At 38.0% G+C, this 16,722-nt stretch overlaps 1 protein-coding gene across 13 annotated transcripts in view; it reads left to right on the top strand.

Annotated features, from left to right (window-relative positions):
- The window catches only part of Sugct (succinylCoA:glutarate-CoA transferase), an 866,857-nt gene that overhangs the window by 472,690 nt on the left and 377,445 nt on the right, over nt 1-16,722 (top strand). For all 13 annotated transcript variants that reach the window (XM_087591067.1, XM_087591069.1, XM_087591070.1 and 10 more), the window contains 1 exon segment: nt 4,963-5,065. In XM_087591067.1, the coding sequence (XP_087447193.1) occupies nt 4,963-5,065 (103 nt within the window).

Genomic DNA, 16,722 nt, shown 5'->3' on the forward strand with positions numbered 1-16,722 from the left:
TATGTTTGCCAACTATATATGTATTATATTTTTAATTCACAAGAGTTTATTTATGTTCTCTTACATATTGATTGTTAAACATTCTTATAAATAGGATACATGCATTCTGTATTTCATCTCTACATTTGATCATTTCAATTGTCACTTAAAGTTTCAGAGTATCTCTAACCAGTTATTCTTTTTTCTCCTTTAATAATTTATTCATTTACATCCTGATTGCAACCCCTCCTCCCACTCCTCACCTCATATTGCACCTTCCTCATCTCCTCTGATAAGGGGAAACCCCCTTCCCCATACCAACTCACTCTGGCATATCAAGTCACTTCAGGACTAGGCACTCTCTCCCACTGTGGCCAGATAAGGCAGCCCCATTGGAGGACCAGGACCCACAGGCAGGCAGCAGAGTCAGGGACAGCCCTGGTTCCTGTTGTTGGGGGAACATATAAAGCCAAGCTGCACATTTGCTACATATGTGGGGGAGGTCTAGGTCCAGCATATGTATGCTCTCTGGTTAGTAGTTCAGTCTCTGAGAGCCTGCAAAGTTCCAGAATAGTTTTGAGGATATACCAGTAAGGAATGTGTAGCTTTTCTGTGTAGGCCTAGGGAAGAACAGAGTTAAAAAAATTGATGTAATTTTACTGATGTATTAGAAAGAGAAAGAAGATTTAAGATAGTGTGGATCTCCATATGAGAAAAAAATGGCAATATTTCTCTCTTTCAATTTAGCTTTTTTTGCTTAGTATGATGACTTCCAATAGCATCTATTTGCATGCAAATAGTATGATTTTATTTTTATAATAGGATAAAACTTGTATATATATATGAGATTTATGAAAAAATATAAATACATGTGAGTTTTACATGATATATTTATCATATTTTCTTTGTCTATTAATATGTTGATAGTCTCCCGAATGGATTAAGAGAGTAGCAGAGGCAATATGAGTTTTTAAACTTTATTTTACTTTTAATTATGTATATGTATATTGTGTTTGTGCATATATGCACATGTGATTTTATGTACATGAGTGCAGGCATTGGAGGAGGCTGGAACAGGCTGTGGGATTTTCTGGCACTTGAGTTACAGGAGGCTATGAATTGTCCACCCTGGGTTCTCTGAAAGAGCAATAAACACTCTTAACCCAAGAGCTGTCTCTCCAGCCCTGAGGCAATAGGTTTTAAACCAAATGTTACCACTGTCTTATGTGAAGCCACAAAGACCAGGGCTGTGATATAATGGTAATGTACAACTAAAGAGTTCTCCTGGGAGGATGCTTCCCCAGAACAATTATACACGCTGCAGTAAGTGAGCAGAAGGAAGAAGTGCCAGATCTAAATGGTGTGCTTTAGCATGGGGATGGCAACTGGAAATTCTTACTAGGATGACAGCGCTTCTGTGTTGGGAAATTCTGTAGGAACTAGAAGTGGAAATGGGTATGAGAAAGGTTCAGGCTCAAAATGAGAGTCTGATGTTTCCTGAAGAGATATCAAACTCACCAACATGAACTTGTTGGCCAACTCAGTGTATCTATCTTAAAATGTCCAAAAGATTTTTGGACCTTCTTTCAAAATGTCAGACCTTTTGGTGCATGGTTGATTGGTCATGTCACATTTAGGCCAGCAGCAAGACGATATACTGTAGTTGGGGTGTGGTGGAGAAACAAGTTCAGTTCATGGATGCTGGGAACCAGAGAGAGGCAGAACTGATCTGGGTTATGAATGCTCTCCCTCCGAGTGGACAGAACAGATCTGGGATACTAATGCTCTCCCTCCGAGTGGACAGAACTGATCTGGGGTACTAATGCTCTCCCTCCGAGTGGACAGAACTGATCTGGGATACTAATGCTCTCCCTCCGAGTGGACAGAACAGATCTGGGGTACTAATGCTCTCCCTCCGAGTAGACACACCCATTTAATGCTTCACTGCCCCCAATAAATGACACAGGCTACAAACGAAGTTTCAGCACATAGGCCTTTGGAGACCATTTCTCTAAGTAATACATCTGAGTAAGTGACAGCAAGGAACATTTGGATTAGCAAAATAATACAAGAAAAAGAACTAACCAAAGATTAGTAACGACAGAACAACAAGTATCACGAGAAGTTAACATCATGAGAGGACTCTGAAAAGAACACTTAGTTTGATGCGTGAAGGGTATAGACAGTTGGAGACTGTAAGACAGGTCGTTAGTGACTACATCAGATTTCATGGCTACTCCTAGGTAGTGGTAGACTAGAAAAGATAACCTATCTATAAAATATATGGTATTCCCTGATTCAGAATACTACTTCCTGGTTTTAACACAATTCAAGAATCCAATATTTGAGACAAATGAATTTTTAGATAAGTTTGCAGTGTTAGTGACGCTCCACATAAGTCCTGGCAGAGCTGAGCTTGGTAGATGGACTTTCCACTTTCCTCTTTCTTCTCTTCAGGATTCTTTTGCTCTGAGTATTTTAGATCAGCATTTTTTCTATTTTTACTTACTTATTTTTTGAGAGTTTTGTGGTTAATGGAAACATGTGCTTTGACTGCAAAACTTTTATGCATAAAGAAAAAGTTTGACATCAGTCTTAGATCAAGGCAGCTTTTTAGGGGAAGATGATGGTGTCTAGTCTTCTGGGATAGATGGAATGCAGCACTTCCATCTCTCCTGATTAATTTTGTGGCATCTGGACACTAAGACCCACCCATACTCACACAGCTTTCGTCCCTGATACTGCCTATGTTTCCATTCTCCTATCCAGAGTGATATGCAGTCTTCCATGACATGGAATAGAGCCCCACTTTGCACAAAATATGAAGTAAACCCTCCTAATTAAAAGCTTATATAAGTATTAAAACTTCCCATATTCCCCAACTTTTCTGTACCTAACATCACCCCTTGGGCTATCAACACACATTTTCTGAGTAGATCTTTTGAATCATTTTCGTGATCCACTGGTGATAAACTGCTTGAAAAAAAATTTTAAATTAATCATTCCTGTTCTGTACATCTCAAATGATATCCCCCTTCCAAGTTACCCCTCCATAGACTCCCATATCCCATGGCCCCTCTTCATCCTCCCCTTTTCCTCTATGAGAGTGCTCCCTCACCCAATCACTTCTGCCCCACCGCTCCAGCATTCCCCTAAGCTGAGACATCAACCTCCACAAGACCGAGGGCTTCTCCTCCTATTGATGTCAGACAAGGCCATCCTCTGCTATCTATGTATCTGGAGCCATGGATCCCTCCCTGTACACTCTTTGGTTGGTGGTCTAGTCCCTGGGTACACTGAGTGGTCTGGCCAGCTGACATTGTTTTACTATGGGGTTGCAATCTCCCTCTGCTCCTCCAGTCCTTCTGCCAGCTCCCCCACTGGAGTCCCTGAACTCAGTCTGATGGTTGGCTCCAAGCATCCACATCTACACTGGTCAGGTGCTGGCAGTACCTTCCAGGGAACAGCCACGCCAGATTCCTGTCAGTAAGCACCTCTTGGCAACAGCAACAGTGTTGGAGTATGGTGTCTGCAGACAGGATGGACCCCCAGGTGGGGCAGTCCCCAGATGGCCCATCCTTCAGTCTCTACTCCACCCTTTGCCCCTATCTTTCCTTGGAACAGAAAGATTTCTGGGTTAAAAAGTTTGATATGGGTGAGTGGCCCTATCCCTCAACTGGGGCCACTACCTATCTACTGAAGGTGGTTTCTACAGGTTTTATTTCCCTTTCACTGCTTATTTCAGCTAAAATCATCTTAAAAATTTTCCAGACCAACTATTGTAACACATATCTTAGGAAATATAAATAACTGACACTCTATGAAAAAGGTCCCAGGTATAAAGTATTTTTTGATTATTTCAACTTGTATCATTTTGAGGATATACATCTCTGTCTGTCCGTCCGTCCATCCATCTATCTATCTATCTATCTATCTATCTATCTATCTATCTATCTATCTATCTATCTATCTATCTATCTATCTATCTATCTGGACATCTTGGCCAGGAGATGATTGTAGAAATCATTGAAAAGAAAATACACTTGTCAAGAACCAACCAGAAGCAAGATATTTCGCTTTATGTTATAGTGTTTTCAAGGGAAAGAGACTTGAAATACTTCTAAGTGAAAATTATGGAGCTGAAATTAGAATGTATATTTCTTGTAGTTCAGGCTCCTCAAGTTATGTAGCATATAGTAACCTTAAACTGATCCTCCTGTTTCCATTTTCCAAGTGCTGGTACCACAGATGTGGGGCACCCAGTTAGGAAAAAAAAATCTGTATTTGTTACAATTCAAGAGAAAAGAAGCGCCATTGTGCTTATTGGTAAGAAATAATGCTTTGTATGTAGAAGTTGGGTATTGAATACATATACAGGTATCTGTACATGTTTGGTTTTTCTTTTTTTTTTTTTTTCTTCTTTTTCTGGGGGACTGAACCCAGGGCCTTGTACTTGCTAGGTAAGCGCTCTACCACTGAGCTAAATCCCCAACCCCATGTTTGGTTTTCAAATTTTTACATTACAGTGCACAGTGCAAGTAGTCAAGACCAACGACTGTAACTTTAGTTTATATCTCCCTCCACAGTAGCTTACTTTTAACACATTAGTTTGTTTTTAGGTTTGAGGGGTTATCTAGTGCAAAATTTCATGCTCACATTACAATTATGATGATCATATATGTAGATCACTCAAAAGCACTTAGAATTCAGTTCATGTTCCCCAAATGTTTCCTTTCCAGGGTTGCTTTGTCAAGGATTAGACTAGAGCTAGGAAAAAACACTCTGCTGGCCTGGGTGTCCGCTCTGTCCACAGCAGGACCACTCAAGTCACATTCCGTGGATGCTTGTCTCTAAATTCTCACAGTGAAGAAAACCAAGGAAACATAGTTTTAATTATCATTAGTTACTTTGAAAGATGCCACAGAAGAGAAGAGCATGTGTCACCTTCTTTAGATCTTAAAACATCTGTTTGTCTGAACCTAGGTTTGCAGAAGAAGTGACTGCCAAGTGGCTTTGTCTCTTTGAAGGAAGTGGGATCCCATATGGCCCAATCAACAGTCTGAAGGATGTGTTTTCCGAAGCCCAGGTTTGTACTTTTGAATTTTCTAGCTGCTTTTTAAAAACTTGGATATTTTATTTATTTACATTTCTTTTTTGTGTCATTTATTTATTTTCGGTGACAATGAGTAAAAGATAAAGGAGGTTTTGTTTTATGAATATCTTTTCAAAGATAGTGAGCTTCTTGGTTCTTTCATTTCAAATTGGCCAAAAGCAGTGCCATCGGAACAGAACAATGGAAATGCACAGCAGTTACCTCTGTCAATTGTTTCTATCTACAATTCAAATGTGATCCCCCTGCCCAGTTTCCCTTCCACAAACCCCCTATCCTCTCCTGCCTCTCCCTGCCTTTATGAGGGTGCTCCACCACCTGGCCCATCTACTTCTGCCTCAGTGCCCTAGCATTCCCCTATGCTGGGTCCTGGAGCCTCCACTGGACCAACGGTTTCCCTTCCTATTGATGCCAAATAAGGCCATCCTCTGCTACATATCCCCCTGGAGTCATGGGTACCTTCATGTGCACTCTTTGGTTGGTGGGTTAGTCTCTGGGAGCTTTGGGGGATAAGGTTGGTTGGTATTGTTGTTTTTCCTATGGGGTTATAAACCCCTTCATCTCCTTCAATCCTTGCCCTAAATCCTCCATTGGGGTCTCCATGCTCAGTCTGATATTTGACTGCATGCATCTGCATCTGTATTGGTCAGGGTCTGGCAGAAACTCTCAGGGGAGACAGCTATACAGGGCTCCTGTCAGTAAGCTCTTCTTGGCATCAGCAATAGTGTCTGGGTTTGGCGTCTGCAGATGGGATGGATCCTCAGGTGGGGGAGTCTCTGGATGGCCTTTCCGTCAGTCTCTACTCCACTCTTTGTCCCTTCATTTCTTTTTGACAGGTTGTATTCTGGATTATTATTTTTAAGGTGTATGGGTGACGCCATTCCTCAACTGGGGCCATGCCTATCCACTAGATATGGTCTCTATCTCACCTTTGTTGGGTATTTTGGCTAATGTCCTCTGTGATTGGTCCTGGGAACCTCATTTTTGGTATCTATTCTTCTGTTGAGTGACATCTGGGTTCTTTCCAGCTTCTGGCTATTATAAATAAGGCTGCTATGAACATAGTGGAGCATGTGTCCTTGTTATATGTTGGGGCATCTTTTTGCTATATGCTCATGAATGGTATAGCCGAGTCTTCAGTTTGTACTATTTCCTGATTTCTAAGAACCACCAGATTGATTTCCAAAGTAGTTGTACCAGCTTTCAGTCCAACCAGCAATGGAGGAGTGTTCCTCTTTTTCCACATTCTCACCAGCATCTGCTGTCACCTTTTTTTTAAAATCCTTATTGACTTACATACAGGAACAATAAGCATTAACCTTAGGCCTCCATCACATAATACAATATTTTATTATTTGATTAAAATTGTTTGTATCTAACATAGAAGAATCACAATTTAGAACCAACTACCTGTCAATAGTCATACTTACAATTCTGCAAAATCAAATGTACTTAAGATACATAAAATTTCAGAGTCATGGACGCTTTTTATCCTGAAAAAGAGAAATATAGCCAGGGGCCAGGCCTCAGAGATCACCATTGATAGAAAGAAATATGGTAAAGTTTCATAGTTTCTATCCACCCTGATCATATTAAAGCAAGTCATATTTAGTTCTATAAAGTTCAGGCCTTTATGTGTTGGGTTAACTGTGCTATTTACAAAGAATAAAATAGCCTGGTTAGGATGTGTGCTGAGCAAGAAGGGGCACCTGAGAATGTTCTTCTAAAATAGTCTTCAAATTTAGATGCTCTCCACACTATTTTTATTTCATTACTTTACTTACTCGAGCAGATAGAAACAAATTATTGTATCTCAGAGCCGTGTAAAATTTCAATATATAAGGAAACTTCATTTTTTTCTCTAAAGATTTTATCATGACACAGGTGTCTTGACAGTTTCTAACATTTGCAAAATTATATAATATCTTTTCATAAAGATAAAGATACGTATTTCTTTCTAAATATCTTGTTACTTATCCATATACAGTAGAAGTTTTTAAATTTAAATAAATTATTGCAAATAACACATACCATTCTAAAGGGGAAAAATGTTGTTGGAAAATCAGTCTCTTTAACACCAGTGTCTTTATTTAATATAAATGTTCACTTAAAAAGCAAATGTGAGTGTGTTAATTTAGAAACTACAGTTCTTACTGGATAAAATAAAATATATTTAGGAATTCTTTTGTGTTTTATTTTCATATGAAGACAATAAGGTGTTTTTATAATAAAAATAATGGGGAGTATGTGTTTGATATTGAGTGAGTGTGGTGTGTCTTTTGTGAGTAATCAGGAAGGAACACCGAACATCAGAGAGTCACGCCTGCTGACTCCTGGGAAGAGGAGGTTGTCATGTGCACATCTGCCCGTGAAGAATAGTGCTGGTCTTCAATTATCACTTTATGTATTGTCGTGAGATGTGTAGGACTTGCAGACTCTATCAACTTAGGGTATATTTTCCTAGAGAGTTTATTCATCAACATTTTTGTTATTCCATGAATATCTTACTAGGAACAAAGTTGCCAAAGCAAAAGTAAACTTCTGGAACATTAATTTTGCAATATTGTCTAGTTTTAGGTTTTGTTTTATTTTTAGGTTTTAAAATTCTACCCACTATCATACAGTTGGTCAACTGGTAGTCTCATGAGTGAATATAAGTTCTTTCATATTTACATAACTAATTGAAACTTGTAGTCTCATTTAATCATGACAAGTGAAATTTAGTGACTTTTATATATGAAATCTAATAATTTTCATTGTAAAGTAATTGTTTTGGAATGCAAACATTTTTGTTTTTAGTTATGGCATTTTTTAGTCATTATGCTATTTATCAATGAAGAAAAATGATATTATTTGTCAGATATCATCCCATATCACCTTCAAAGACTTTACTTTTACCCACCAAAAGTAGAATCTAATTGTAATTTTATCATCATAAATATTTAATTATAATCTGGTTACTAATGATAAATGTACTCTAGAAAGAAAAAAGTTGTCTTCTTTATTCACAGTCAAATCTTTCTTTGGAATTTAATTATGAAATGTATATGTGCAACTTCTCAGGACTTTTGTAAACACTTGGAGCAATGTGCTCTATACATTAGAGAAATGTGCTCTATACATTAGAGAAATAATCAAAGAAGACTGTGAAGTTTGCAAGTGTTCTTGTTTGTTCTATTCGGAGATGGACTGCCTCCTTCTCCTTATACTTGAAGTATTTGTCCTCTCCAAATTTTAAATTTGGGAAATCTTATATAATGTGGGGAAAATCAGAGTTAAAAATGTGTGCAATACTTTAAAAACACATTAATGTGACATGTAAAATTGTCCAATCAACCACCCTGTTAGCTCATTCCTGGAATACTAGCACTCTGGAGGTTGAGGTAGAGTGCTATGAGCTCAAGCCTTCCTTAGGCTACATAGCAAGTTTCAGTACTGCTAGGGTATCTCAAAGCTAAAGAAATAAAAACATAAATTACCATTTAAAAGCGTTTTTCACTTATTCAGTTGCCTTATTTTATATGCTAAGTTCCAAATACTAGGGACTTAGTACAATTTTAGTATTCTTTGTATTTCTGAAAAATAAATTAAAGTTGAATGGAAAAGCAGGTATGTAATAATATTTGTAGATTCATGAATCATCAAATGAAAATTTAGTTAACCGGGGGAGTATAGATTTCCTAAAGTTTAAAGTGGTTCCTTTGTGCCTCTGAAAATGGACTGACAAACTTATTGTTAGGATTAGTAGAATTGATTTTGGTGACTTCAAGGGACTGAGTATAAAATAGTGGACAAGTATCAGAATTACTACATTTATGAACATTCTAAAATAGTTTTCTAAATGTCAAAGGTTAGAGTCGAGTTTTATCTCTCTGTTGGCAGTATCAAATCAGATGTTACCAGAGAATAGGAGCACAGGGAAGGCTAGACAGTAACTCAGTGCAATGGCAGCTTTCATTATGATGGTGCCTGTGTGGTTTGAATGGGCTATAGACTCATGTGCTTGAAAGCTTGTTCCCAGTTGGTGAAACTGTTGGGGAAAGATTATGGGTGGGGCCTTTTTGGAGCAGGTCTGTTCCTGGGAGTGGGCTTTGCGATTTCAAAAGACTTAGACTGGGTCTCTCTGCTTCATGCTTATAGATCAAGATGTAAGCTCTTACCTATTACTCAGAGCCATGACTGCCTGCCTACCGCCATGCTCCCCATTCTTTGAAACTGTAAGCCCCAAGTAAACGCTTTATTCTACAAGTTGTGTTGGTCACAATGCCTTACCACAGGACCTGAAAAGTATTTAAGATCGTGCCCGTTAGGTTTTATTGTTCTGCAACACAATACAATGGCTTTACCTATGCTTATGAACAGAGTCACATCCATTTTATACATGAAGATAATTCACTAAAATCACACTCTGCTACCTTTTTATAAAAATGGGTTCACAAATTCTGCTAAAAGTACTCAGGCCTCCCTCATTTCTGATTGACAGTCCTCTGCTTTTAATTTTCCATAGAAATTATTTTCTGAAGTATGATTTCTGTTTGAAGTATCCTCCTATATGAATTAGAGTTTCTTGGCCCTAGGTACAAGAAACTGGCCACTTTCGTTGAGATGTGGGAATGGCCACTCATTCTGTGGCCCCGTGTCCCGTGTGCTCTGTGCCAGCACAGCTGCTTGCTCAATCAGAAATCACTTTGCGTGAAGTACAAGGCCTGGAACCAGGCACAGGAAGGAAGTTCCTGATGAGGTGAAAAGGGTATGTCCAACTATGGAAGTGGGAAAGAAGGGCTGGAAATTCAAAGAATAAAAGAGAATTTTGTGTACCACTTAACTTCCACCTGTGGTTGGAAATACTTGGTTGAAAATCAAAATTTACTTGATGGTTAAAAAACATATTTCTAACCCAACAATTTCATTATTCTCTTTTAAGAAAGAAATTTTGAGTTTTCATCTCAACTGAAAAGCAACATATTCTATGCTTTTATTGTGTAGATAGAAGACTGTTGACCTTTTAATCCTCTAATTAAATGATCTGATCTTTGAATGATTCAAGTGGACCCTGTGATTATCTGTTGTTAATCACAAACACTACTGGGGTTTTGCCTGAATGTACCAATACTTCTGAGATGTTTTGACTCAGAACTCTGGAAGTGATAGTTTTATTGTTCTCCTCCCCCAATGACAGATTATGTGAGGGAAGTTCAATGTGTTAGAGTGTAATATAGATTATCTACATGTAGATTTTAATAGTTAGCTTCTTTCCCAAGTGCTTTCTTAAAATATCTTTTTGATTAATCAGGCCAAGATTGTGCAGTACATTAAAGGAATTCTTAAAACATTTCAACAGCTTACTAGATGACCTCAGCGCGGTCCTATGAATATACCCTTGGGAATTTGAGCACTGTGGTTTGAGGGTTTCCAATTCAAACAAACTTAAAAGAAAATGAGCTTTTAATAGAAACTATTCAAATGCCTGCAAAACTAGGTATGGATCCTACCACAGAGAGCATTTACAAGCACCATTATCTACACTGAACATCAAGAGGCACTCCAGGCTGCCCCAGAGCTTCCCTGAAGACTGTATTCAGTCATTCTTGAATATCATCATCTTATTCTCAACTGTTAATGATGAGAGCACCCATGTTTCATGTTTTTCTTTGTCCTTGATGTTATAATCCAAGGGAGGGGAAGAAGGGCAAAGCCTGTCAACAAATGGGTGTTATTTACCATAATTTTCCATTTGTACCACACAAGTTGAATATGTCAGGTGTAAGACATCACCAGGAAGCATCACTTCTAAGAAATATTGTGAGGGAAACATCAGAATTTTTGAAATATCACAGCTGGCCCTGATTTTAACTGGAGCCAAACACCTGCAGGTCTAACAGGAACCAAAACAAAACCCCACCCTATGGCGGCATGCCATCTCTTAACAATCGTCTCTAACTTTGCATCCCATCAAATTTAGTTTTAACATTTCTACAGGAATCTTATTCTTGTCCCCAGAGGCCATTATAACTCCTTTTGTAAATATTCCGTATGGGACAAATGTATCATAGAAACAAAGTGGAGTATTGAAATACTTGATGGCTGTTGTTTCCATCCCGCCACTTGTGAAAGTCTGTGAAGTTAGTGTTTTATTAATCTCGAGTCTCGCTCATATTCTCTAAGTGATTTTGTTTTAGCACATTTTGGCAACATTTCTGAGCATCTGTGGAAAAAGGCCTTTGATAGTCATATAGTAAGCGTCAGAAGAACTGAAAAGTCCATGGCTATCTTCTGCAGACACACTCACTCACTCACTCACTCACTCACTCACTCACACTTGATACTACATATTATGTATGAGTGATAGAATTCTTTAGTGGAGGAGTTGCTTGGGCTTCCAGGAGTCACTTAAAGCTTATATCCTTGTCTAATACTGTAGGGAAATGCATGGCCTCTATAAACTGTAATTTTTATAACAAGAAAACTGTTGATGAAGGTCTGAGGAAAATAGTTTGCCTAGAAACAGTTCCAAACAGACAAGGGTGATATGAAAAATTAAAATGGCATTATTATTCATTTTTTGATTTGTAAGTATTTTATATGTTATTCAATTTATGGTATCTAGGCATAGTATGTCCAACTTCTGAATAAATGATGCATTTCAAATTAAGCAAATAACAAAAATTAGAATTTGTTTTCTTCAAATATATTAAGTGTAAGACAGTAACATCTAATTGTATTTTTTTGAGTAGAAGAATCTCAAGGTAATATTTTGTGTTATAATTGAGAAAAAATTAATTAAATGTTAGAGTAATATTATTTTCATAGCAAAGAAGTTTGGATTCATTCTAAAGGAACATTAACTGCTTTGACTCATCATCCTGATTTGTGCCTAGATAGCCCACTGGAGTTACTTGGATGGCAAGTGGCTGGTCTCTTAAGCAAGTCTAAAACACATGCTTTAGGCCCACAGGAAACCACAGAGACTCATCATTCATCTAGGCAAATAGGAATGGGTGGCCAGCTGTATGTATGGTCTCCTATTAGGTGTCTGGCAAGAGTAAGGGATGGTGGAGGACAGTAAATAAAAAGGATATAGTGTCAAGCAGGAGCTTGCAGATTGTTTCATGTAGAAAGTATTCGGTGCTACAGAAGCATTGTAATGAAATATTGAGCAGTTGAATAGCCAGAGACAGTGCACAGAAGCCACTGTGAGATTTCCAATGTAATGATTTATCAAAAGTTTAAACTATAACAAAGAGGTGCAAAATGTCTCCATCATGAAACTTGCCAGAGAATTTTATATCCCTTTTAATCCTTCATATAATTGTTAATCACATTATCGCTAATATTTTCCCTCAACGATTAGGAAGATAACAATGTAGGGCTCCAGCCTTTACTATTTAGTGAATTTGACATATCCAAGAACTGAGGACCTGGAAGTTTCTAGGTATCTTGTAAAGTGATTTCCTCTGTCCGGCTTTAACACCGTGTCTCTTCCTGGTGACTCTGCACAACATGCATCTAATTTCTGCACTCCAAATATAAAAGCTACATTTTGTGAGTATTCTCACACTATTTCAGAGTACCCTTTCACTCACTGCATTCTCATTGACTTTTGCAGATCTTTATCTTCCCATCCAGGACGCAGTCCGTTTTTTGGTTCGTACATGCTGAAAATCAGGAAAGATTAATTAATGTTTTCTGTGGATAATTTGAGACACAGAATGAATTCTAATGGAGCACACTAATAAGTATAAATAACATGGAAATATTTTTGATGAGGTATTTAAGTATTCATACAATCTTTGGATCCCATTGTGCATTTTATCCTTGCAGGGATGAGAAGCCATGCCATTCTCACTTTAAGTGCCTAGAAGCCACAAGTGACTGTAATGTGGGTGACGTTGATCTAGATGATTGAAGAACTATCTAGGAATTATTCCCAGTTTTGCATGGTTTGTAGATTGTAATTATCTTAGATTTCATTAGGAACTCCCAACTCAATTAAAATTTTAAGTCTTAAGCATTTCCTTCTGTGAGAGCTCTATTTAATAACACTGTATCTGTATTTCCTCACTTCTTTTTGGGGTTTTTATTTTCATGTGACCTTCAACTCTTTTATAGTTCAAAAGGAAAGGCTTTTCCTTAATTGACTTCTGTTGCAACCTGATCAACTCTGTTTTCTGATACACTGTTAGACTTGAGGCCTTCCTTCCTACTCCTGCTTTCAGGGAGAGGAAAAGTAAAATGGAAAACTTGTATCGGAAGCTGTAACACTTTCTTGAAAGTCAGACGAGAGCTTGCAAATATTCTAAAGACATGGTTATTCATAGCTGAGGAGACAGTATTCCTGAATTAGTTATAACGCTACTATAATTGCAATGAAAACCTCAGTGGGTTGTCTTTCAACTTGTTTATAAAGCTATTTTTCTGGGCTATATGGAAAGTATATGGACAATAGCAAACATTTGGTTGGTGAAATAGTTCATTAAATAAGACGTTCTTGTTATCAAATCTGATGATGAAATTAAATCCCTATGACCCATATGGTGGATCAAAAAATTGACTCCCTCAAGTTTTTCTCTGATGTTTTCACATGTGCTAGGGCTTGCATTAGCCCATTTATACACTTATAACAAACAAGCAAATGTAATAACATTAAGAGGAATAACAAATATATAGGTCTAAAAGTGGTGTGTAAAATATGCAAGGCACTAGAAGGACACATGTATTATCATACTGTGCTGGATAGTGTTATGTCAACTTGACACAAGCTAATGTCATCTGAGAGGAGGAAACATCAAGAAAATGTCTCAAGATTTGCCTATAGAACAGTCTGTAGATTATTTTCTTAATTAGTGATTTATGAGGGAGGGTTCAGTCCATTATGGGTGGTGCCATCCTTTGGCTGATTGTCCTGGGTTCTATAAAAAGGTGGGCTGAACAAACTATTATGAGCAAGATACTAAGCAGCATCCCTCCATGACCTCTGCACCCATCTTTGCCTCCAGGTTCCTGCCCAGTTTGAGTTCCTTTCCTGAGTTTTTCAGTGTGGACTAAGATGTGAAAATGTAATACAAATAAACCCTTTCCTCCCCAATATTTGCTTTTAGCATGGTATTTCAATGTAGCAATATTGACTTTATTGCTGCATATCTGTAAATATGTTCATATGTTCAAATGTACATATGTGCTTGTGTATATGTACATATGTGTACATATGCATATTTGTATAGTGACACTGCAATAATTAAAACAGCCTGGCCCTAGGAGACAATGGAGGAATAAATTGATGGAACATGAAGGAAAGGAAACTGAAAAATATATTTCACAGATTTGTTACAGAATAGAAGTAAAATAGCAAGGAGACAAAGAGGGATTGATTTTACTCAAAGAAATGAGCAGTATTTTCATTAGTCACATTAGTTATTATGCCTAATAAGTAATAAAAGCCTTTGGATTTGCTTTAAATTGAAATAAAACTTTTTACTCTTCTATTTTGAAATTAAAATATAATTATGTAATTGCCTCCTTCCCTTTCCTCCCTTCAGCCCCTACTATGTTCCTCCTTACTGTTTCTCAGATTCATGGCCTGTTTTAAAAAGTACTATAGTAACATATGATACTAAAATACATATTATTAAATATATTAATAAAAATTTAGTCTATCTGCAACCCATATGAGTATTATTTCAGGATTGGCCACCTGGTGTTGAAATATCAATAGCTGGTCTCTTCCCTGGGGAGAGTGTTACTTGTACTTTCAGCATTCTTAATTGCCTCAAGTCTTTTATGTAGGCTTGAGGCTCCATGAGATTTCCCCTTCCTCTACCCTTTCATGTTAGGTCACCGATTGCTGTCATCTGCGCAGGTCTTATGTAGGGAGACGTTGTTGAGACTTCATGAGTGTTTTGATATCTTGGATTTTTCTGACTGACAGCTCAAAAAGGAGTTTCTCATCCCTTGTTGGAGTTTTGTTAGCTATTCTGCGGCTCCTGGGAGGAGCATTACCAGGCCACCCCTGAAATTTCATTATACATGCATTACTCACCCCAGTGCTCCTCCCACTACCACAGTCTCTTTTCTCTTTTTTGTTCTCTGTAGTTGCTCCAGGTTATAGGCTCTTGCTTGAACATTTTGAGTTAGGTGCTAGAGATGAGAGAGATGTGGTGTTTGTCTTTCTGAGTCTGAGTCAATACGATCTTTCCTAGTTCTGTCTGTTTACATTCTGAGCTCATGGTTTTATTTTTCGAGACAGCTGGAACTTATTCTATGAGGTAAGGTACCACAGTTTCATTATCTATCCATCAGGTAAAGAACAGTTAGAAGAATTGTAAAATTATTTTAAGTTGAAGTTATTAATGAGAAGCAGATTATGCAAAAAGAAATGGTACACGGCCCTTCTCCCAAACCCCTTGGGAGAGAGAGCTCACCCCCCGGACAGGTAGGCCCTCCTGAGACTGCAGAGCTGGAGAGACCACCAATACTGCCCACCCCTGACCACATCTCTGGCCCAAGAGGAAACTGGATAGGGCCTATGGGAACTGGAAGATAGGGGCACTCAAGCTGCAGGTCCCCTGCGGTCCAGGCACAGCCCAGTTCTGAAGAGACCCGATCAAAACTCCCTGCACCCAAATCCTATGGGAGAGAGAGCTAAAACTAAAACCTTCAACTAAAAGTCATCGAAAAAGATAAGGAAGGACACTTCATATTCATCAAAGGAAAAATCCTCCAAGAAGAACTCTCAATCCTAAATATCTATGCTCCAAATACAAGGGCACCTACATACGTAAAAGAAACCTTACTAAAGCTCAAAGCACACATCGCACCTCACTCAATAATACTAGAATATTTCAACATCCCACTCTCATCAATGGACAGATCATGGAAACAGAAATTAAACAGAGACGTAGACAGACTAAGAGAAGTCATGAACGAAATGGACTTAACAGATATTTATAGAACATTCTATCCTAAAACAAAAGGATATACCTTCTTCTCACCACCTCATGGTACTTTCTCCAAAATTGACCAAATAATTGGTCATAAAACAGGCCTCAACAGATACAGAAAGACAGAAATAATCCCATGCGTCCTATCAGACCACCATGGGCTAAAGCTGGTCTTCATCAACAATAAGGGAAGAACGCCCACATATACATGGAAGTTGAACAATACTCTACTCAATGAAAACCTGGTCAAGGAATAAGTAAAGAAAGAAATTAAAGACTTCTTAGAATTTAATGAAAATGAAGGTACAACATACCTAAACTTATGGGACACAATGAAACCTGTGCTAAGAGGAAAACTCATAGCTCTGAGTGCCTGCAGAAAGAAACAGGAGAGAGCATATATCAGCAGCTTGACAGCACACCTAAAGTCTCTAGAACAAAAAGAAGCAAATACACCCAGGAGGAGTAGAAGGCAGGAAATAATCAAACTCAGAGCTGAAACAACCAAGTAGAAACAAAAAGGACCATACAAAGAATCAACAGAACCAAAAGTTGGTTCTTTGAGAAAATCAACAAGATAGATAAACCCTTAGCCAGACTAATGAGAGGACACAGAGACTGTCCAAATTAACAAAATCAGAAATGAAAAGGGAAACATAACTACAGAATCAGAGGAAATTCAAAAAGTCATCAGAT

Source organism: Rattus norvegicus, chromosome 17, assembly GCF_021556685.1.
Source record: "Rattus norvegicus strain SHRSP/BbbUtx chromosome 17, alternate assembly SHRSP_T2T, whole genome shotgun sequence".
Lineage (NCBI taxonomy): Eukaryota > Metazoa > Chordata > Mammalia > Rodentia > Muridae > Rattus > Rattus norvegicus.